This window comes from Schistocerca americana, chromosome 8 (assembly GCF_021461395.2).
Source record: "Schistocerca americana isolate TAMUIC-IGC-003095 chromosome 8, iqSchAmer2.1, whole genome shotgun sequence".
In the NCBI taxonomy this organism is placed as follows: Eukaryota; Metazoa; Arthropoda; class Insecta; order Orthoptera; family Acrididae; genus Schistocerca; species Schistocerca americana.
Window position 1 is genome coordinate 111,438,669 of NC_060126.1, and position 23,725 is coordinate 111,462,393.

A 23,725-nucleotide genomic window follows, 5' to 3' on the forward strand; every position below is an offset into this window, starting at 1 on the left:
ACCAGAGACATCCACAAGATCTTGGAAGATATCTGGAAGACCATGAAAATTCCTGACGGCTGGAAAACTGCCCTGATACTCCCACTACACAAAAAAGGTGACAAGACTGACCTGAACAACTACAGAGGAATATCCCTACTACCGGTCACATACAAGATCCTCTCTGAAGCTTTACTAAACAGACTAGAATACCAGACCGACCACTTAATTGGGGAATACCAAGCAGGCTTCCGTAAAGGGGTGTCTTGTACGGAACAAATTTGGAACCTGAAAATGATTTTACAACACAAACGGAACATGATCATTACCTTTGTCGACTTTAAAAAGGCATACGACTTTATCGACCGGAAAACTCTCTTCAAAATTCTAGCAGAATACAAAGTAGACAACAAAACACGGACTATCATCGAGCAAACATTGACTAACACGACCACCAAAGTAAAGTTCTGTGGAGAACTATCAGAGCCCTTTGAAATTCGCACAGGTGTCCGACAAGGCGATGGCCTCTCATCTCTCCTTTTCAATCTAGTGTTAGATAAGTTAATAAAAGAATGGGAGACATCACAACACGGGATAATCTTACGAAACCTACAGATTAAATGCCTGGCTTTTTCAGACGATTTGACGATTGTCACGAAAGGTATAAACAAAACAAAATATTCTATTGAAAAACTACACGAAATCGCTTCCAAAACTGGACTACAGATCTCTTACGAAAAGACACAGTTTATGAGCACAAAGGAACTCTCATCTCTGAACACAAAGTACGGCACGATTTACAAAGCGGCAACTTCAAATACCTCGGTGAAACGCTACAGATGAGCGGACATAACAGAGACTCAAACGAAGAAAGAAAAACTAAACTGGACAAGGCATACAAAGTAGTGTGGAACCATTACAACAAGAAGTCTATCTTACAAAAAGCCAAATTAAGCCACTGCGACACGGTGGGGCTCCCCGAGGCACTATATGCAGCAGAGACCACACTAATCCTAGGGCATACACGTATCAGACAACTAGAAAAAGTAGAACGCAAAATACTTAGGAAAATATTTGGCGCAACTAACAACAATGGAATATGGATCAAGAAACCTACAGAGGAACTATACAAACATACGGAGACAATCACAGAAATAATCAGAAAACTCAGACTACAATTCTACGGACACCTACACAGAATGCCATCACACAGACTGACCAAACAGATCATTGACTGTCTAACCACTAGAAACAACAAATGGGTGGCAGAGGTAAAAAAAAAGACCTGAACCAACTCAACATAACAGCAGACACAAAAACGACAGAATAAAATTCAGAAACATCATTAAGAAAAGTAGACTACATGAGATACACTGTGACAAATGAACAGGCGTAAAACGGACCGAATAACGCAAGCAAGATCACAGCCGGAAGATGAAAGAAATATGGGCAACCAAAAAGGCAATCAAGATGAAGACGAAGACACGAAGCCGACAAGAAACATGGACAGAGGACGGGAAACAGAAACACAGCGAGCGAGGGAAAGTCAATAATTAAGGAAACAATGAAGAAAAAACTGCATTTTTACAAAATGAGACTTTTACCACTTCTGAACATGATCCCTAGCAATATTAAACACTTGTCCCTATAGTGAAATAGCGTTTTTATACCTGGTGCAAAGAACCTTTGTCTTGTTGTCACTTTCCCACAAATTATTTGACCTCCTCTTTGTTTCTGAACTTTGGATCGAAATGGTGAACCCAAGTTCCATCACACGTTAAAATCTTATTCAGAAAAGGGTCATCTTCCCTTTCGCAGCGTTCTTTATGGTTTGTGCACATTCTGACTCTTACCGTCTTGTACTTGTTTTACTGTAATTGAGCTTGTTACTGATAACGCTATGAACTGTGCCAACACTTACTGCAACTGTTTTTGCTAAATGTTCAACCCTAATACGTCAATCTACACAAATAATATCGTCAGTGCGGATTTCAAGCGACTCTTCAACTGGTCGGCCACCGAGCTTCAACCGTTTTTGAACTGCTCTATACACTTATCAAAATTTCCGCTGTTCGTACGACTTTCACCATACTATAAAATCGTCCCAGAAAAGATATCAGCCGGTTTCTCACCTTCAGAAAGCAAAATACGGATCATTGCACGTTGTTGAATCAACGTGGAACCTTCATGCGGACATGCTATCGTTAAATGCAATTAATTAATTTATTTATTTCTCGTATCGGAAACGTACATATTAACACAATTATGAGTTTATTACTTTTGCCCAAATCATGGTCACTTCAAATGCATTTTCTGCACCCTGATGAAGTTCATCTTCAGTACAGGAGGCAGGATACAGTCGGCACTGAATCGTTTTATGATAAACAGTCTAGTCATATCCACAGTCGCACTAAATATCAACTTGCCATCCATCTTGCCAAACTAATATTTTGATGTGCCAACTCTAGATCTCAGTTTAGTTAATTTCAATATCGAGGTCATAAACAAAAAAAAATTATCTGTCAGTAGCGTCAACCTAAAGACGTGAAAGTACGGAACTCCTCCTACAAGATGTTTCATTTCTACAGCAGTTTGTCTCTTCAATTATTGGATGTCTCTCGTAAATAATATAATATGCAATACTAGAATGAAAACTGTCCCTATCATAGAACAAAAGAGGCGAATATGTCCTGGGCAAAGTTCGGGGTGCAAAAGAAGGTAATTTTTCGACTCATTTGACAGCTTCAAAGACATCCAGATCAAAACATATTGACACATTCATATTGGTACTGGTACCTATATCATGTACTATAATGCATCGTCTAAAGTAAATTAACATGATACGTGATGGAACCCCCCTCCCAGGAATAAATCCATCCCCAGAAATTTTATCACCACAGAAAAAATGATTTAGTTATTACATCTATGGTCTTCAGCCATGTGATAGTATATATTGTTTACTACAGCTGGCGAATCTTCTGGATTTTGCCCACAGGATCAGGGCTTCAGCCTACAAATTGCAATATGTCGGTGTGCCAACAACTTGCAGCTAAGAAAGCTCAATAGGATGGGCAAGTAGTATTAACTCGCAAAAAAGCACAAATAGGGCAAGACGTTTTGATTTACTTGTCTTTGAAGCTGTCAGATAAGTAGAAAATCTAGTTTCCGTCTTGTAAATCCCTAACTCTGTCTTCGCTTTTTTTGTGCCTTGATAGGAGAATTTTTCCTTCTTCTTTCCGACTTTACCGTAATTTTGACATTAGACCGCCATAGCTTGGCAACCGATGTAGATTTTTGTTGATTCGGGGGACGACTGATCTGGTATAGGATTTTTTTATTGTCTTTCCAACCATGTTGCCTATATCATGGCAGCGGATAAAGTTTTCACAAAACACAAGGACGACCATTAATTAAATGTATTTGTCTACATTCTTACGAAATTTGAACCAATTCACACAAGTTTGAAACGTATCAGCGATGCGCGTAAAAAAACTTACAAAACATATTTTTTTGCACTTAAAATTCAAACGAAGCTAAGTTTTTGAAACAGAGCATTCAGTTTTATCATAAGAATGTTTCTTTCATTTATCTGAATCACTTTAAATCTTTTCCGCGCATTCAATTCACGTAATAATGATTTTACGTGCTACATTTACCTTCGCTTTAAACCATCGTATATCAACAACAGATAAAGATTATCGGATGAAAAAAAAATCCTCTTGCGTTTATCCATTTATCTACCTTAGCGCAAAGTTTGAACCCATTCGTACAAGTTCAAAATACAGAAGTGATTCGCTTCAAAAAGCTCCCAGAAAAAGTGTTTTTTGCACGTATTTGCACGTAAAATCCGAGTGGTGCATATGCAAATGGTGTCATTACCTGAGCATTAATTTCAGTCCAATTAACATATTTTGCGAAAGAAATTAATCGATTCGCACCATCCGCGTAGGCGTCGGCTCCGGTTCGTCGTCAGAACGTTGCTTAATATACAATATAGCTACAGTAAGACAGACGGTCGAAAGGTAAAACAAATGGCCCCTGGTCCTGGCTAAACCAAAAAATTATCACGCGATGTTCTTAACTCAAATAGGAACCGAGCGCCAAGACCCCGTCCCCCTCCACCTCCAAACTATATTTGTTACAGCGCCGAGTTTTGGCTGGAGGTACGGGGACTTCTCTGACGCACTGTAGTATTTCCCCACGTCAACCGTAATTACTCACAATGCTGTGGCTTCAGCATTATCGAGACGGAAATTCCGGGTTTTCAGCTAATTTTAAACCACACATCTCCATTGTGCTCTCGCCGCTAAAGAAGCAGCATTTCGCATTGGCAAACATCCGTGTCCGCGCCTCGCCCTTTCCTGCTAGCGGCTTCCCCTCGCCACCGCAGCTATTGCGCCACCTGGATGTGCAGCCTTTGTGGTCTTCTGCCCGCAGAGTTCCGTGAGGCTTTCCGGCTGTTCGACAAGGACGGAGACGGGAGCATCACGCAGGACGAGCTGGGCCGTGTCATGCGCAGCCTGGGACAGTTCGCGCGCGAGGAGGAGCTCCAGCAGATGCTGCACGAGGTCGACATTGACGGTATGTCTCTCTCTGCTGCACGTTGCACAGCGTTCGCTACTTTCTTTGTTCGCCCTAAAGGTATGTCCACCCTATGCCTCTTTCCTCTCAAGCTGGTGATGACGCATGCGGGCGAAAACGCATTGCAGTGGTACGACCATCTTAATGTGTGAAAACCTTGTTATTCAAGCAGCAGAACGTATCTATGATGACGAACCTACCATTCGTCAGACTGCGAGTTAGATCATCGAAGATCGTATCTCGCATGCATCCTAAGTTAATTCAATGAGTACAGATTCTTATACTCTTCCGCGTTTTGAATGAGGCCATTACTACTATAATGTACAAAGTAAATACAATACCAATACTGAAATCAGCTGCAATCGGATTCGTTGATTTCTCTGTTGTTATGCCAGCCCAGCGATCGCGTTTAGCTGCAGTATTTTTACCAAAGAGATAGAATACCATAAGGAGGCAACAATGCGATGAGAGTGAAGCAATTTGAACCATCGTCCGCCACGTTTTCGGAAGTCAAAACATGAGTACATGATAGTGAGTAAGGAAATTATGAAACCTAGCCTAAAATAATGAATTCACCTAAAGTTAAACATATGAAAGTTATTTCCGTGCTGGTGTATGACGCTAATGAACAAAACCACCAACAGATAATATTTTTAAACAGTGCGCACATTAAATGAAATACATTCGTAGTTTTATTGCTTTTGTGCGTACAGTTATACACTGCTCAAACTTTAGGCACGGTTTCCAAAAGAAATTCCGTAATTACATATCTAACAATTTCGCACATGTGACTTAAATAAGGACTTCGACTGGCGTTCGTCTGAAATCGGTCACATGACGTTCCACGTTAATTTTGAGAGGATTCGTCTTATTTCGTTGTTTCCATATTGTAACTTGCATGTTATGTCAGTACACTGTTTCAGGACAATTAAAATTTATCACGATTTGTTATAATTATATGTGAGTTAGGGACACATCAACTGTAAAAGTCCTTAGGAGGTAATTTTCGAAACTGTAACCTATCACTGTAGTCATGCCGTAAGACGCGCAGTGGGTGAGTCGAAGGAAGTGCGCTTTTTTTTCCATCTTCGCGTTTGTAGCACATTCTGCGACTTTCTTATTCATGTAACAGAATTATAAGTATCTTCTGCACCGTTCGATGATATCCGCATATAAAAGCGTGCTTCATCAGGAATGGGTTTCTTCGATTTCGTGACTTAATTCGAATTAATAAACCAAAGACGACGCTGCTGCGAATGAAAAAAACCAACAATGATAATCATATTCTTTCTTGTCACAAATGTCTGACCTCTTTTCTAGAATACCGTACTTACCAGTTCCAGAGGGTGTAGTTATGAATCTCATCTAATTGCTGCGAGTAAAATGAGCAGCAAAGACATTTTGATGAGCAGGTCAGGCTTGTAAGTGAGCGACCGTTTTGTAGCTGCAGTTTATGGCGGGTCATGGCCCATCGAACATAGGCCGGTGTGAGGTGGAGCGTACACCATTAAGTAGTGGTTTTGACTTTGTACATATGTACTGTTTGTGTTTTCCTTTTCTTTTTCGTTTATAAATGTATAGCTATAGTGTTCTAATCATTGACAAAGGTCTTCTTAGGCACTTGTGGGTTTTATTGTTGTTCTGAAGAAGGTGCAGTTATCTACGCCGAAACCTGGGTTAACGCTTAACACTAGGTGCTTTTTTCGCACTCGAGGTGGGTTTTTAGTTTTTTAATATATTAACCAACGATTGCTGAAGCACTGCGATGTTGAAGGTTCTTACATTTATAGTCACAATAACCCTGGGTTCGGTGTGGGGAGGGGGTGTGGTGAGTGGACTGCTGTAGCCTGTTGTGGGGTTGTGTGCTGCTGCGGGCTACGGCGGGGACGAAGCCTCTCACTCGTTTCTAGGTCCCCAGTTCCATACAATAGAATAGACAGTAAAATTTTATGTACACAACTGTAGCCGGTGGGTCTGAAATGGTTAAGCTGTCCTCTTAGGCTCCTGCCTAACCAATACTTATTTTATCCTTCGTTTCCTAATCAGATGGAAATGAAAACATCATCGAATATTTCAGCACATACTTGCATTACATTCATAAGAAAGTCCCACAGTCTGTCAACAACAGTAACATAAAAAAATGATGCCATGTATTCGTGTGAGGCAGCATTATCAGTACCTGACAGAATTTCAAAGAGGCCTCAATGTGGGTCTCCAGTTGGCCAGCTGATGGAATCGTGTAGTATCCAGATTTGTGGGATATTTGGAAGTGAAATTGATCTGATAAACAGAGGGAATATTTGATTTGATTTGATTTTTATTGGTCCAGTTTTATCATACAGCACAAACTGTACTATTGATATTGGACAGGTCGAAGATAAGTTACAATAATACATAGTATTAGCAAAACAGTAGGCAAACTAAAAATAGGTACCTATTACAGTTAATTTTGTTAAGTATTCAGAAATTCTCTGAAAGAATAGAAACAGTGCTTTATTAGAAATGCCTTTAGCTTAGCTTTAAATATTGGATGAGTAGCATTCTTTATTTCCTCTGGTATCTTATTGTGTAGTATTACGCCAATGTTAATTATGTTCCTCTGATAGGTGGTTGTTCTGTGATATTTTTGATGTATATTTGATTTCCCTCTGGTACTACAGTTGTGTGCATTTTTGTTCTGTTCTGTTTTCAGGAAGCAGTCCCTAGTGAACAAGATAGTTTCATAAATGAATAAACTTGAAACATTTAGAACAACAAGCTCAGTAAAATGGGATTTACAGGACGCCATCTTTTTAAGGCCACAAATTGTTCTTAGAGCTTTTTTTGCATTCTAAAAATCTTTACACTGTGAGTTGAGTATTGCCAGAAAACGATGCCATATCGGACTAGTGAGTGGAACTGTGAATAGTATGCCTGCAATACTGTTGTTCCGCTTGTTGTAGCCCAGGAAGCAAGGACTGCTAATGAATGGCATGGCATTGTATTTAGTGATAAATTGAGGTTCTGCACTACACTGGATGATTACCGTCAACGAGTGTGGTGCCGACCGAGGGAGAGATACTATTCTTCCAATGTTTCGGAGCAGCACTACTGTTTTATTCCTGGAGAAATCATGTAGGTAGCTATGGGTACGATATTACATACGATGCGTTTGGGAGAAATAATGTCTGTCTTGTCTTGATCGTACTCTCTCGCAATTTAAACAGTAAGCTTTTATCTGAAATAGGTACACTTTTTGCAGGTAACCCTTCAGACTTCGTTAAGTATTTTGAGCTGATTTCTAGGTAATATATATGATAAAATAGTTCTGAATTGTTTGTTCTTCTCTGAATCTTGTAATATTCAAATGCTCAGCTGAGAATAAAAATTTTCCGAACAACCCTTTCATGGATACACTGCAGTTCCATGGTACTCTTCCTCTGTATTTCAGTTTGGCATTTACCTTCACCACATTTAATTTTATATGATCGTTCCGCATACATACTCCTAAAAAAATTTGAGGGCTATGACCATAGGAGTCCGCAGGGAGAGGTACATGCGCCCCCCCCCCCCCCCCCTCTTGGAATCTGAAGTAAAGAGTTATTCAACATATACTACAGCATCATCAATTCTCTGGGATACAATAAGTGTTATGTTATAACCTATAAAATTTTGTTCTTGTACTGTGATACGTCTTGAAACTGACGCACTCATTTATATAAAAAATGACAATTTAAATTACTGCGGAGACCCACGGTTGAGACTGAGTTCAGCCAGAAATCAAACAATGGTGGGTCTTTTAACCAATTGCTGTGTATTGTCGTCACGCCGGTCTCAGCACCAAGCGTTGATGGTCAGCAGGTCATCCTGCATTTCTTGACGATTTTCTAAAAGAGGCGATCTAATCGTGTTCAAACTGCAGTCTCTGCGAGCACCCTCGAAGAGCAACCGACATCGTCAAGTAACAGTCTTGTCACACTTCCTTGCTGCGCGCTTCAGACTCATACCTAATACGATATCCCGAAAGTAAATGTGTTATTTACTGCGTATAGCAGTGCAGAAGTGTACTGAATGTTTTACCGTGGCTTTAGCATCTAAGTATGGGACTTGATCCAATAGCACTTTTTCAGAAGTGATGCTTATTGAGTCCGTGTTGATTATACAGAGCACTGCTGCTCTCTCCGTAAGTCGTATATGACCACAACAAGTGTTTTATAACTTTAAAACGAAATGCTACTCCTATCAGATTTCACTGACGCACATTCAAGATACTTTTACCAGTGATAACGTGTCTCTATTGAAAATTATATAACGTGCAGTGTTCAGTAGTTACCTCCGGATAGCGCAAATGGCTGTATCAGTCCTACAACTACAGGTAAATGTGATAGCCAGGGCAAGTAGATGGTGAAACGGATAACTGTTCACTTCGATGGTATACATACTCCAATCAGCATTTCCGACAAGGAAAAATTTATTATAAACTAATGTCTAACTTTGGAACGTAATATCATGGAGGGTTAGTATTTCTTGCAGAACTCCATACCCACAAGGTGACAATTACTGAACTTATGAAATAAAACCGTCATAACTTCTGAACAGTTTGCATTAGGACGTCCAAACTGCACGGTTTGCTGCGGGGCATAATGGGAATTCGTACGAGCATGCATGGTTCGTTTTAGCGACGAAACCCATTTTCATTTGGATGGGTTCGTCAATAAGTACAATTGGCGCATTTGGGGAACTGAAAACCCTCATTTCGCGATCGAGAAATCTCTTCACCCTCAGATGATGACTGTGTGGGGCGCAGTGTCCAGTCACGGAATAATCGGTGATTCCTTGAGTGCATGGTGACTACTGAATGGTATGTGAAGGTTTTGGAAGATTATTCCATCCCCACTCAAAGTGATCCTGATTTCGACAAGATGTGGTTTGGCCAAGACAGAGCTCAACCCTTTGAAGCAGGAGAGTGTTTGATATCCTGGAGCATCACTTTGGGGACCGCATTCTGGCTCTGGGGTACCCAGAGGCCACTGGCATGGGCCTCGATTGCCCGCCATATTCTCCATATCTGAACATATACAATTCCTTTTTGTGGGGCTATACTAAAGGTGTACAGCAATCCCCAAAACTGTCGGAATTGGAGCTGTGAGGACGGATCGTGAGTCGTGCTTGGGTAGCTCAGATGGTAGAGAGCACTTGCCCGCAAGAGGCAAAGGTCCCGAGTTCGAATCTCGGTCCGGCACACAGTTTTAATCAGCCAGGAAATTTCATATCAGCACACACTCCGCAACAGAGTGAAAATTTCATTCTGGAAACATCTCCCAGGCTATGGCTAAGCCATGTCTTCGCAATATCCTTTCTTCCAGGAGCGCTAGTCCTGCAACGTTCGCAGAAGAGCTTCTGTGGAGTTTGGAAGGTAGGAGACGAGGTACTGGTGGAATAGGAGCTATGAGGACGGGTCGTGAGTCGTGCTTGGGTAGCTCAGATGCTAGAGCACTTGACCGTGAAAGGCAAAGGTCCCGAGTTCGAGTCTCGGTCTGGCACACAGTTTTATTCTGCCAGGAAGTTTCAACCCCAAAACCATTTCTGAGCTGAAAACCGCCACTCAGGAAGTCATCTACAGCATCGATGTTCACTTCAGTGGGTCATGCAGAATTTCGCTATTCGTCTGCACCACATCATCGCTAATGATGGCAGGCGTATCCAAGATGTCATAAGCTAAATATACATGTAGTGCCGTTTACATGTTGAATAAAGTGTGTGCACTCCGTAGTTTGTAACTAATTTATGTTTTTTTTATATAGTTCAATAATTGTGACCCTGGATATAACAGCTTGCAGAATGCGTTTACCAGGTGGGCAGGGATATTCTGTATGTACTAATGTTTACCTCAGCACGCAAAGTGGAAGTAATATTATCCAAGTATTATTATCCAAGCACTCAAAGCATCGACACCATGCGTACTAGGGATTTTGTGTAGGTGAAATGCCTTGGAAGTACGTGCAGTCAGCTATCTGAGATGAGTGAGGGGAAGGCTCCAAACGTTCGTGAGGTATGCTGAGTACATTCCCCCTCTATACAACATCCAGATTAGGCTACTGGAAGAGGATAACCCTGGGTCGATTAACCCCTGGATCGATTAACACAGCATTGTCTCCAGTGCCTCAAGTGGAGTTCCTGTTCTTCCACAATTATTCCGTTCTGAATAGATCAATTAATTTATCAGTCCACTTTAAGTAATTTCATGAAATATACATAAGCTACTTGGGCTGTCACCAGTATACCGGTCGGTAAAGATGCAGTGCGAAGATTGGCAGTAGGAGCTGGATCAAGCGCACCTATCATGAGAGAGGTCAAAGACAAACTGACAAGCAACAGGCCGCTAACACCCTCTCGACAGCATGTATCCAGGCCGCTGCTGACCAGAGGGCTCACTAACTCATATTCCAGTTGGCGTCTGACAGTTCACATTGCAGGTTACAACAGTACATAATGACCAGATTAGAGTAATACCAAGATTACCGACATAATTGTCACCCTGTAAGTGGGACGGGAAGAAACCCCATGCCATGCACTTCACAATGGTTTGCAGGTTATGAATGAGAGGTAGGCTAGTCACCAGGCTCAATTCCCAGCCCAACACATGACTTTAGATTGTTGCTAATGAATGAACATGTAAAATCAGTTACTGGAAGGGTGAACGAAAATTTGGGAAAAACTGAGGAAGCCACTCATTTCCAGGTGAGCCTGAATACAAGATTCCAGTCTGTTATTGAATCTTGTGTGTGAGTGTCTGAGACCACCATTAGGACAAACTAGAGGAATGAAGAAATGAATTCAAATACCATTACTCTTACATGTGCGTCATCAGGCTCGTGGCAAGGGGGCCGTTGGGAGAAATTCATTCAATCCTCATATTCTGAATACCCATCAAGATACATGGAATGAATAAAGATATACATTAACAAAATACAAAGAAATTGTAGATATTTAATCTATACGCTATATTGATGACAATCTATCACTATACTGCTTAGTACTGCAATTCATGCTTATGTCACCTAAATTTCAGCTAGTAAACAACAGAAAAAGCTGGTACTTTGAAAGAAACTGCTGCCTCATAAGTTATGCTAACTGGCTACTGTTTATTTCCAATTGGTATCTCCACATCATTTCATTAGATAGGTACATGGTCCAGTCACATTTATATGGCCTCTGTATATGTTTGATGTCAACATGCAATAACCACTCAAAGATGGTACGTGGCAGCACTAACAGAGGAGAGTATATAAAGCACATCTGGGGGATGCGGAAAACGGCAGTAGTCATAAGGCAACAATAGAGTGATTTGTCAGGTATGGCCATTGGCTTTTAGACCAAGGTGGAAGTATTTCCAAAAGAGCTAAGCTTGTAAACTGTTCATGTCTCACTGTGGTTAAAGTCTACCATGTATGGCAAAACAGTGCTAATCAAAACTGGCACTGAGGCGATTGTGATGCACCACAGGACATAGATGACGGGGGTGAATGATGACTTCAGATATTGTGAATAGATGTGTAACTGTTGTGCAACTGACCACCCAGATGATCCTAGGGGTACCAGCAGTGTCTCCTTAATGACTGTTCAGTGAACATTGGTGAGAATGGGACTCCACAGCAAGTGCCTGCTCCATGCACCCATGCTGGCTGCTGTCCATTAACGATAAATGCTGCAACTTTTACATCAGTAATGCAAGTGGTCTTTTCAGATGAATCATCTTTCATGCTCAAATGGACAGATGGATTTTGGCACATATGGCCCTGCAACTATCATCAGACGGTTCCAGGCCAGAGAAGGAAGTGTTATGGTCTGGAAAATATTTTTCTAGCAGTCCCTGGGCGATATCTTCATTCTGGAAGGCACAATGGATCAACACAAGCCTGCATCTATCCATGGGGACCATGTCCACCCCTACATGCTGTTTGTTTTTCCATGGCACAATGACATCTCCCAGCAGGACAATTCAACACATCACATAGCTCGCACTGTAGTTGCATGATTCAGAAAACACCAGGATGACTTCCCTGGACCTTAAACCCCTAGATTTAAATTTGCTGGGAATCTGTGGGACCATCTCTATAAGGCTTTTCACACTATGGATCCTCAGCCGTGAAGGCTAGTGCAGCTGGTCATGGAACTGGAGTCGGCACAGTTCCAGAACCTCACTGACTCTTCCTGCAAGTCCACACTGCAACAGGTGGTTATTCAAGCTTTTTACAGTCGGTCACATTAGTGTAAAATGGTTCATGTATTTTTCAGAGAAAATAATTACCTACATCTGTAAATATTGAGCCACGTTTACAGTATTTTACTTCTTGCCATGTGGTTTCACATTGAGCGTTGCTATGAGCCCTGTACCAACAGAAATACCTAATCTTTAATTCTAATTTGTAGAAAAAGAGGCTAGTGAGGTATGTGTTTAATTTTCTTCTAGTGTTGGAATTCTCAATTTCTTGTTTTATTTTAGATGGGAACTTGCTCAATACCTTTGCGCCATAGTATATAAATATGTTCTAAATGCTAGACAAGGGGGCCAGGTCTACATGAAGATTATTTCTGTGTCTTTTATTTTGACTGTGTACATCACAAACTTACGTTCATTATCAGTAACAAAAACCATTAAGGAATAAATGTACTGGAAAGCGAGCATAAGAATACTAAGATCCTTAAAAATTACACAGTATCCATATTGCTTGCTTCCACTAAATATGCTGTTTACTTCACTGCCCTGGGAGATAAGTCCAGAATGAATGAAATCAAATGACATCAATCTGTATTGACTGTTTTCCAGTTGTTGTCAACGATAGCCAAAAAAAAAAAAAAAAAAAAGAAGAAGCACCTTCACTTGCGTAGCTTGTGATGTAAGGTGCAACAGGCAGAAGATGCACATTTTAGCGATTTTGATTGAGACGAACTTACGCTGCAGTGTTCTTCTTCGGCATGCCAGTGTAGCAGTGTGCACAAAATCAGCTAAGTGATAAGTCTGTGCAATACACATGTTTATTTATATATAAAAGCCGACTTACTAACTTTCCTTTTCGTCAGACCGCGTGTACAAGACCATGTGGTGATTTAAAGTTCTAGATTCACATATTTTACTGTTCACGCAGCTTCTGCGTAATCTTTCATTGCTTGTATCAACACACCTTTGTATTGTGTTATATTGTGAAATTTCGAACCTTCGCAAGTGCCGCGATAAACTCGTACTGATATCGTCAATTTTAACTGAATGGTAAGCACCTGAAAATCGCCCAGACTGCTGTGAAACGATTGGCAGCTGCTGGGAACCAGTGTGTTGGAGGAGCTCCTGAGAACTGTCTACCTGTGATACCTGTCCCGGTACCAGAGGTAACTCAAGTACTCTCCTCACCTGTGAATCCTGTCTCCTCTGTAGAAAGTACAGGATCTGTCATTAACCGTCCACTTGACTGCAAGTGGCATGTCAGTGGTAGATCTAGGCGTCCTGCACAGGGTGAGACTCACTTCACCTATTTGTGGAAACCTGTTTTGTCTAGTGCCATGAGAAGGCAAACGGAAAAGGGTAGTTGTCTATTAGTCGTCGGCAGTTCAAATGTACGGCGAATGCCGGTGCCCCATAGGTAAATGACAGCAAGGGACAGGAAAGGACACCAGGTGCTCTCAGAGCTTTTGCCTGGGGGCCTTATTTAACATGCTAAAGAGGCTATTCCAGCAGACATTGAGGGAACAGATTGCAACCAACTGCAGATTGTGGCACATTTAGTAACAAATGATGCCTGTTATCTGTGCTCCGAGGCCATTTCAGCGACTGGCAGAGAAGGTTGAGAAGACTATCCTTGCACATGGAGCTTCAACGAAGCTCACAATTTGCAGCATTTTCCCCAGGACTGATCTTGGTCCTCTGGTTCTGAGTTGAGTGGAAGGACTTGATCAAAGACTTTGAAGGCTCTGTGACAAGCTAGGCTGCAACTTCCTAAACTTATGCCATAGGAATGAAAACTATAGAGTCCCCCTAGCTCAGATGTGCACTACACATCAGAGGCTGCTAGTCAGGTAGCTGATTGTTGGTTGATTTGAAGGAGGGGACCAAACAGCAAGGTCATCGGATTAGGGAAGGATGCGGAAGGAAGTCAGCCATGCCTTTTCAAAGGAACCATCCAGGCATCTGCCTGAACCTCAAGCAGAGATTAGGTGACTCTCCATCCAATCCAGACAATGATAGCTGTAGGAAACCAAAAAGTATCAGCATAAGATCTAAAGCAATGCCTCCCACAGGTGAGAATATTAAAATCCTATTGGTAAACTGCCAAAGCATTTGCAACAAAGTGCCAGAGTTTGAGGTGCTCACGAAAAGTGTCGAAGCTCACATAATACTAGTTACAGATAGGCTGGTTGAAATCTGAAACTGATAGCAGTGAGCTTTTTGGGGAAAATTTAAGTGTATAGCGAAAGGCTAGGCAAATTGTGAATGGAGGGGGGGGGGGGGGGGGGGGGGGAGGGACGTATTTGTTGCAGTAGGCAAGAAACTCAAATCCAGCGAGATAGAAACTGAAGCTACATGTGAGATTGTTTGAGCAAGGCTCATTATCAGGAATGGGCATAAAATGATAACTGGATCTTTCTATCACCCGCCAGACTTGTCTCCTAATGTAACTGAAAACTTTAGAGAAAACCTCAGTTCACTTGCAGATAAGTCCCCCAGTCATACTGTACTCATTGATGGAGACTTTAATCATCCAACAATCAACAGGAAAAATTACAGTTTTGTTAGTGGTGGGCATGATAAGACATCATGTGAAATAACTAAATGCCTTTCTGAAAACTGCCTAGAATGCATAGTTATGAACCCACACATGATGGAACTATATTGGATCTAATGGCAACAAACAGACCTGACCTCCTTGAGGATATCCACACTGGAACTGTCAGCAGTGACCATGATGTGGTTATGGCAACACTGATTACCAAAGTACAAAGAACAACTAAAACAAGCAGAAAGATATATATGTTCAGTAAACCAGGTAAAAAATCAGTACAGTAATACATCAATGAGAAACTTGAAACTTTCAGCACATGGCAGGAGCATGTAAAAGAGCTCTGGCTCAAGTTTAAAAGAATAGTTGAACATGCACTAGGCAGAGATGTACCCAGTAGAACAGTTCATAATGGGAGGGAACCTCCATGATATACAGTCACTGTAAAGAAACTTCTAAAGAAACAAGAGATTACTGTATAGAAGGTGTGAAACAAAGCATAGAGCTATAGATAGAGAGATGCTGAATGAAATGCATTTGGCTTCAAGAAAGCAATATGTGGTGCCTTCAGTGACTACTGTAGCAGAATTTTATCAAGCGATCTTTCACAGAACCCAAAGAAATTATGGTTGTATGTAAAGGCTGTTAGTGGTGCCAGTACCTAGTGAATGAGAAGGGAACTGAAATTGAGGGTGGCAAAGCAAAAGCCGAAATGCTTAACTTCATTTGCAAACATTCCTTTACAAACGAAAACCCAGGAGAATTGTGCCAATTTAATCCTTGTACCACTGAAAAGATGAATGAAATAAGTATTAGTTTCAGTAGCACTGAGAAACAGCTAAAATCATTAAAATTGAACAAAACTCCAGGCCCTGATGGAATCCCTATCAGATTCTATACTGAATTTGCAGATGAGTTATCCCCTCTTCTAAATATAATCTATTGTAGAGCCCTCGAACAAGAAAACATGCCCAGTTCTTGGGAAAAGGTACAGGTCACACCCATCTACAAGAAGGGTAGCAGAAATGATCCATGAAACTTCTGTCAGTTCGCTGTATATGTTAGAGCATATTCTGAGCTCAAACATAATGAGGTATCTTGAACAGAATGACCTCCTCAATGCCAACCAACATGTAGTTCTAAAACATCAGCTGTGTGAAACCCAACTCGCAATTTTCTCGCATGACATACTGAAAGCAACCAGGTAGATGCAGTATTTCTTGATCATCATCTAAAGCTCTCTTGACCAAATTTAAATTCATTTGTCCACTTAGCAACATTTGAATATGAAAGAGCAGAGTTCCCCAGTGTAATGTGGAAATCAGCATGAATGTCCTTTACTTTCATACCTTTCTTTACAAAGTACTTAATCACTGCCTGAATCTTGATTTTTTCCATTTTCACAAATCACTATGCGGGAACAACAGAGTGACATCACTGCCACCACAGCTCTCTTCCAAGAGCACTGATATGCACATGTTTGCAGGCAACCGTCCAATGTATATCACGTAAATGACTCGCTGTGCTAGAACTGACCTCTCTTGGTGATTCCGAGAACTTTTCAAATCACCCTCATAGCTGTCATGCAAAATTTCCATGTGAAAGTGAGAGATCTCAGACCCCCAATCCTCACATTGTTTCAGTTTACCTCCCTGGACACTTAAAAGCAAGCTTTGTCCATGGAGATCACCTTTTTGAGATAGCCTAGGTTATAGTTGAAGTGGCTCATAATCTCAATTGCAAATGTTTTGCACTTTGGCCTGTCATCAGGTTGAAGCACGTGCATCAGCTGCACCTTTTAGAAATCAAGCTTCAGTCTCTTGTGTAGCACCATGTGCACCATGCTTGATGGTAACTGTAACTGCTGAGATGCCTGAAACCTGCATCACTCATGCTCAGATGCCCAGAATTCATCCTCTTAATGGTGCTTCCAAATTCACTGAACCTTGTGTACCACTTTGTGATAGTCAGACATGATGGTGGTGTATTTCCGAAATGTGTATGGAAGTTCTGCTGGACCTGTGTGTCAGATTTTGTCTCTAACAACTATTCCACACATTGTGCTGTCTGCTGGAGGGAGGGGGAGGGGGGGAGGGGGGGAGGGTTTGCCATCAATGATTAATGTGGGGGGAAAAAGCAAGATAGCAAGCTTTAGGTGTGTGTGAATATTATTCTGCAAGCTGCACCTCTCTAGCTATCTCTGTTTCTGAAATATATGTGATCAAAGTCGTAAAGATAATTTTGGAGCATCCTGCAGATTAAGTTATTCTTGGGATATTTGCTTAGTGAAACTGTTACCACAACATTCATGCTTCAATCTACAGTAGGAAAGTTGTGAAATGAAACACTGGAAACTCAAGACAGGAATATCAACAATGTAGCAAAAAACTGATTGCTACTTACCATAAGGAAGATACATAAGTTTCAGAAAAGCACAATCAAAAGGCACTTAAGTAAAACTTTTGGTTACTGCCTTCATCAATAAAAGAGAGAGGCGTGCACACACACACTCATACAAACACTGGCATCCCGCCCCAAGATACTGGTCATGTGTGTAGGAGGTGTGCTTGCTTGTGTGTACGAGTGATTATTGTGTCTCACTCTTTTACTGATGAAGACAGTGGCCTAAAGCTTCCAATAAGTGTCTTTTAATTGTATCTGTCTGCAATGTAGTATGTTTCTTTATAGTAAGTAGTAATTTGTCTTTTCCTACAATGTTAATGTTATGAAATAGTCTGACTTGTAACATAACATACTAATAATGTTCCAGGTAAAATACAGAACGGTCTTTTTTCCACTGCTGATGTCTCACACAAATGGATGTCCACATCAAGCACTTGTGTATATACCTGTGATATGATTTGATATATGCAACATATATCTATTAATATTAAAACATATGTATAGTATTCTATTTACAACAAACATTCATTTTTCATAACATACTGGAAAACACTGTAACAATCTAAGTTTGGTAGTTTAAGGATGCAGGACTGACAGGTGAAGAGTTTCGGCATCATTTATTGTGTTAAGTATGTACAGCTACTTGTGAAATGAAATCTTTTGCTTCAACAGGTGACGGTAACGTCAGCTTTGAAGAGTTCGTTGAAATTGTCTCTAACATGGGTGCTACAGCTGAAAGAACTGCAGACCAAGAAGAGAAGGAACTCCGTGATGCATTTAGGGTAAGATTTCTGTAAGAACAATTTTCTACCATTGTTAAATATGGTATGGAAGGTTCTGGCAGAAAGTAAATAATTCAGGAGTACAAGTAACAACTCACCAAATAGTGGAGGTGTTGAGTCATCAATAGGTGAACAAATGAGATGGAGAAAGTCCCTAACTTTGGTTACAACCTTACACACACATACAAAATCAGTACAGCTGATAGTGAATAAATATTCACTATTCAGCCAGCACATTGTGGTTTTGTGTGTGTGTGTGTGTGTGTGTGTGTGTGTGTGTGTGTGTGTGTGTGTGTGTGTGTGTGTGTGTGTGTGTGTGTCCATGTCCTTTACTCCTAAATTATTTACTTTCTATCATTTTTGAATGACTAATAGTGTGTATCATGAGATTCATCTCTTTTTATAATACTGATGCTATTCTTATTCTCTTCACATTTCACATGTGTAAATCATTTACAACAGGCTTTTATAACTTCTAAAATCAAACCATTCCTTGAATAATTTTGAACAATTTTGCTGCTCGTAGAGGGAATACTGTGGTAAAGTTCTTATTTTGTAACTGCGTAACAATCATCCTCTTGTTTGAACATACAGACAGTTTCATAACATGGATGAATTCCTCCTTTTGTTTCTCACTCGGTGGTGAGTAAGTCCTGATCTGTTAAACATCAAGCTGGTTACTACTTCACCTTTGTTAATTACAAGTAAATAATTTATCTTAATTTTATTCTTAACATTCACCTCCATGTCTTTGGATCCAAATTACCTGCTGTATAGGTTGAGATGTTAAGAACTGCCTCTCCTTGCTTATTTATAGGCTCTTGAGAGTGATGCACCATCACTCTGTTATCTTTTTTAACTCCTTTGATGCTATATTCTCCCAATAATTCTCACAAAATCAAAACAGTTGTTCCAAAATATTATTTTTTACTATGTTACTCTGTTTTACAACTATCTTATACGTGTATGTCTGATGTTTCATTTACTTTGTTTGCTTTATTGTCCTCTTTTCTGATGAATGTGAATGACACAGAACTTTTTTTTATTTTTCATTCTAATTAACAGTTGCAATTCTCACAACATAGTACATAATGGATGTAATTGGTCTTTTTGTTGTCTCATCAACTTTTGTCATCCAAACCTGTTTTTGCATAGTCAGCACTATCAACATAACAGTTTGCAGTCAATTTTTGCACACTTCCTGTCTTATTTAACAAACATTTTTCCTTAACTCTGTCTGTCACATGTGAGACATCAGTTCCAAAGCTGTTGCAAATTTCCATCAACTGCCACTCTCCTCCATATTTTAAGATAGCCACAAGAAATAACTCTGTGAAATGTGAGATACAATTAGGATGCTGGTAGGGTTTGGCATCTCTGTCCCATACATTCTTCCCCATCCTACTTTCTCACCACCTTTGCAAATCAAAATATTGGTTGGATTATTTTCGAGCTTTCTCCAATATAGACACCATATCTATGATGAAATTTTTACAGTGATGGTAGGCCAAAACTTGTCTTTTCTATTATATGAGTGACTTAAAAATAGAGGCAGTTACACATATGCATTTGTTTGCTTCTGTACAAGTTCACATTAAGTGCATTGTATAAAATCATGTTATAATAGCTTTTCTGCAAAAATATATTGATTAACATGTTCCACATTCCTGAAGATTTTGTTTCATTTTGATGTCTATAAAGCATAATGTATAAATCAATTAATTAAATATGAAACAAAGATGGAAAACATTGTTGATTGTAATCTGTTCATAGTAAGAGATACTGAAGATGCACCACCACTTAGTGCACATAGAGTGGTTCCTAGCCCTGACTATCTTCTCTCACTTAAATTAAAAAGAACAAAAACACATCAATTCACTTTACATGCATGCAACACAGCCATGTATTGTTTACACTTGTCATCCTACCACAGGTGCTAATACAATAATCAGAACAAGTTCACACATAAATAACAAGTTGAATTATTCTTACTCACATACTGTTAATGACTTACCTCCAATGTCAAGATTGATGTCGTACATTACAATCCCAATGATCATGTGATTTGTTCCAAATTCCAGTGGTTTTTACTGTCAGAACTTAGCAGTGAGGGAAGGAGAATGATGGCTTGGTTCCTGGTCACTAAAAAGTACGTCACTGTTCTTTGTAAAATTCCAATCCTCTCCACACTATCCCACAGTGTGATTTCATGTGGGATTATTGATTTGGGAGTGCTGTGTTCACCAACCTCTTGCTGCTATTTGAGAGGTATAGTGCTGGTTTTCACTCCTCACTTCAGTGTCAACATGATCAAAAATCCAAAACAGAATTGCATCCACTGATCAGTCATCCATGTTGAACAGTTATGGTACCTTTAATAATGGTAGGATGTCCATCTGTGGCAAAGAGAAAGAACTTAGCACTTAAGTTTCGTAATTGGCTTATGGATTTCCCAGCCAACTTCAATTTTACTGTCTGGATGTGAGTTTGTTTACACTGAGGCAAAAATGTGGAGAGTGGGCACTAGTATCGATCCTCATTCTATCCTTTATAATATGTAACTCTCAAATACCCATCGTACCTCAGTTATTATGAGGAAGTTCACATGAAAGGCAGTGGGCCAGACTGAGTCATGGTGTAGTAAAAAGTTTTGAACTACTCTACCATGAAACTTCAACACAGCATACATTCTGCTAATTAGTGAAAGATTTGTTCTATAAGTTCTATGTTTGTTCATTGTTTTAGATCAATACAGATTTTGCACATAATATGAAAATATCATTGTGATTCAACTTTCAGGTATTTGATAAGCACAACAGAGGCTACATAAGTGCATCAGATCTGCGAGCTGTCCTTCAGTGTCTTGGAGAAGACCTCTCTGAAGAAGAAAGTAAGTTGGTATACATTAATATAAACCATGAAATCTAATTATTTTTCTTGTAGGTTAAAATTCTGTCAGAAAAATCTTTGCTTCTTGAATTGTGTTTTTTATTATTTTCTGCTGGTTAAGAAATTGGTTGTTTTTGATCCTTCAGGTAGATAACATAAATTTTACGTGGTAATTCAAGTTCCTTCTCACCCAGGATTAAGCTGAGAAAGAAGTTGATGAAGTTAAGCAAATGAACTGATATTACTGAAAAATAAGCTTTGAAGCAAGCAATATTTTGTTATAAATTTTCTTAATGAAATATATTCAAGGGGAAAGTTATCCACAAAACAGGAAAAGAACATATGGAAAGAAGTATATTTAAAATTCAGACCATCACAGTACACCATGGATGATTCTCACAACCATAAAGAATGTAATTACAGTGACAGTTCTGTCCACAATAATTACACACAAAAAAATAATTTCAAGAATCAGTATCCGAGAATGAAACATTAAATTGTTTAGTTCTCTTTTCTGTTATGAGAAGCAAAACTTCAGAGAATTGCCAGATATTTCACAGCAAATAAAAAATATATGTTTAAACTAAGAGGTAAGCTAGTAATAGTCTAAGAAAATTAACTGCAAACAGCACACAGTGGGACCCAACAATAATGGTTGCTAATACACATTTGTTGCATATGGGGATTAAGTGAAATAAAGAAAAATGGGATGAGACAAAATTATTACAAACATAAAATACCAATATCTCATTTGACAAAATGATAAGAAGATAAAAGAATAATGTCATATTTTTCTAATGTGAATTTATCAATGATTCATTCAGGTGTTTTACATGTTCAGACAGCTTTGCTTGCAGTGTTGAATTATTGATGCCAAATTAGTGCGCAGATTACCAAAACGGATGTAGAACCAAAATATATTGCTTTGACTGGCCAAACAAAAATTGTTTGCATATCTCCTCTAGTTGAATGGTTTGTTGTAATCAAAACACTGTGGAGGTCCTCAAGCTATTCCCTACGCTTCTAAAGTGTTCCATGCATTGCTCTTCAGTTGCATTTCTCCACATACAGCCATGGTGCTGTACATACATAAGTATTCCCTGCAACAAATAAGTTAAAAATCTGTTTTATGTTTAATCCTGCAAATGTTACTACTTTTTTTATTTCTTTTTATAGTTGAAGACATGATAAAAGAAGTGGATGTTGATGGGGATGGCCGCATTGACTTTTATGGTGAGTATAAGATCTGTTTTCCAATTAACAAACAGAAATAAATGTGCATTTTAATTTCCATATGATCCAAAATTAATTTTGTTCTGACAGGGCAATGAATTGAGGATGCAATAGTTTCTCACTCTTGGCAATGATGATAGGTTTTGTAAATGACATCACTGTCTATACAGAAAAACTTAAGACACAACACATAAATTATGATTTACCTCCTCACAGTTTAACAGCAATAACCTGCAAACAACACACATGCTTTACTGCAACCTGTGGCTCTCTTGCTGCATATCATTACAAGGACTTTGTGTTATACAAGAAGCCTTGTCCTTGCATTGTTGGATTACTGTATTTTTCCAATGGTTCCGTTTATCAATAGGATTCATGATTCATTAAATATATGTATGTGTGATAGAGGGGGAGGGGAGGGTCAGGCATGCATGTGTATGTGTAATAAGGTGAAAACTTTGTGACATTTCAAATTTTGTTCATAATGATTATGCCCTTTTCTACAAACAATGTGTGACCACTCCTGGATAAGTGAAAAACAAATGAAATTAAATATGTGTTCAAGGACATGTCTCTCTCATCTCAACAACATCAGGATATATAATACTGTTTCTCCAATATACATCAATGTGCAAGGGTCAGTAACAACCTAATGACACAACAGTTTTCTCCAAAGCACCTACACTTCGTTTTTTTTCCATTTTCTCATTAAATAATACACTCTGCCATCTTCATTCCTGAGAATAACACCTCGTTGCATCTAGAAGATGACAGCTATTACAATTGTTTAGCCACTCCTCCACAGCTGTGTATCTATAACTCATATTTTTATGAATGTTCCATATTTTCTGGCACCAGGTGGAGCACTATCATATTTCATAGTTGTAGATGGAGGAGGATAGTATACTGCATTATCTGGGCAGATTTCTGTGGTTTACGTATTTAATGATGCTAAGTGCCTTGGGAGATCTAAATTTCTCATTCCTCCACTTTCATGACCAAGGGATTTTGCTGTCAAATATAAGCCCCAGTCACCTCAACAAATCATTCACTTTAGAAGCAATATCCTCCTGACTATTTTAGGATTATAAATGTTCCTAGAGCTGT

The 23,725-nt window shown here is 39.6% G+C and overlaps 1 protein-coding gene across 3 annotated transcripts in view; it reads left to right on the forward strand.

Annotated features, from left to right (window-relative positions):
• The window catches only part of LOC124544875 (calmodulin-like), a 209,968-nt gene that overhangs the window by 173,888 nt on the left and 12,355 nt on the right, over positions 1-23,725 (forward strand). For all 3 annotated transcript variants that reach the window (XM_047123592.1, XM_047123593.1, XM_047123594.1), the window contains 4 exons: positions 4,417-4,560; positions 18,387-18,496; positions 21,296-21,386; positions 22,562-22,618. In XM_047123592.1, coding sequence (XP_046979548.1) covers positions 4,417-4,560; positions 18,387-18,496; positions 21,296-21,386; positions 22,562-22,618 — 402 coding nt within the window. The remainder of the gene's footprint in view (positions 1-4,416; positions 4,561-18,386; positions 18,497-21,295; positions 21,387-22,561; positions 22,619-23,725) is intronic.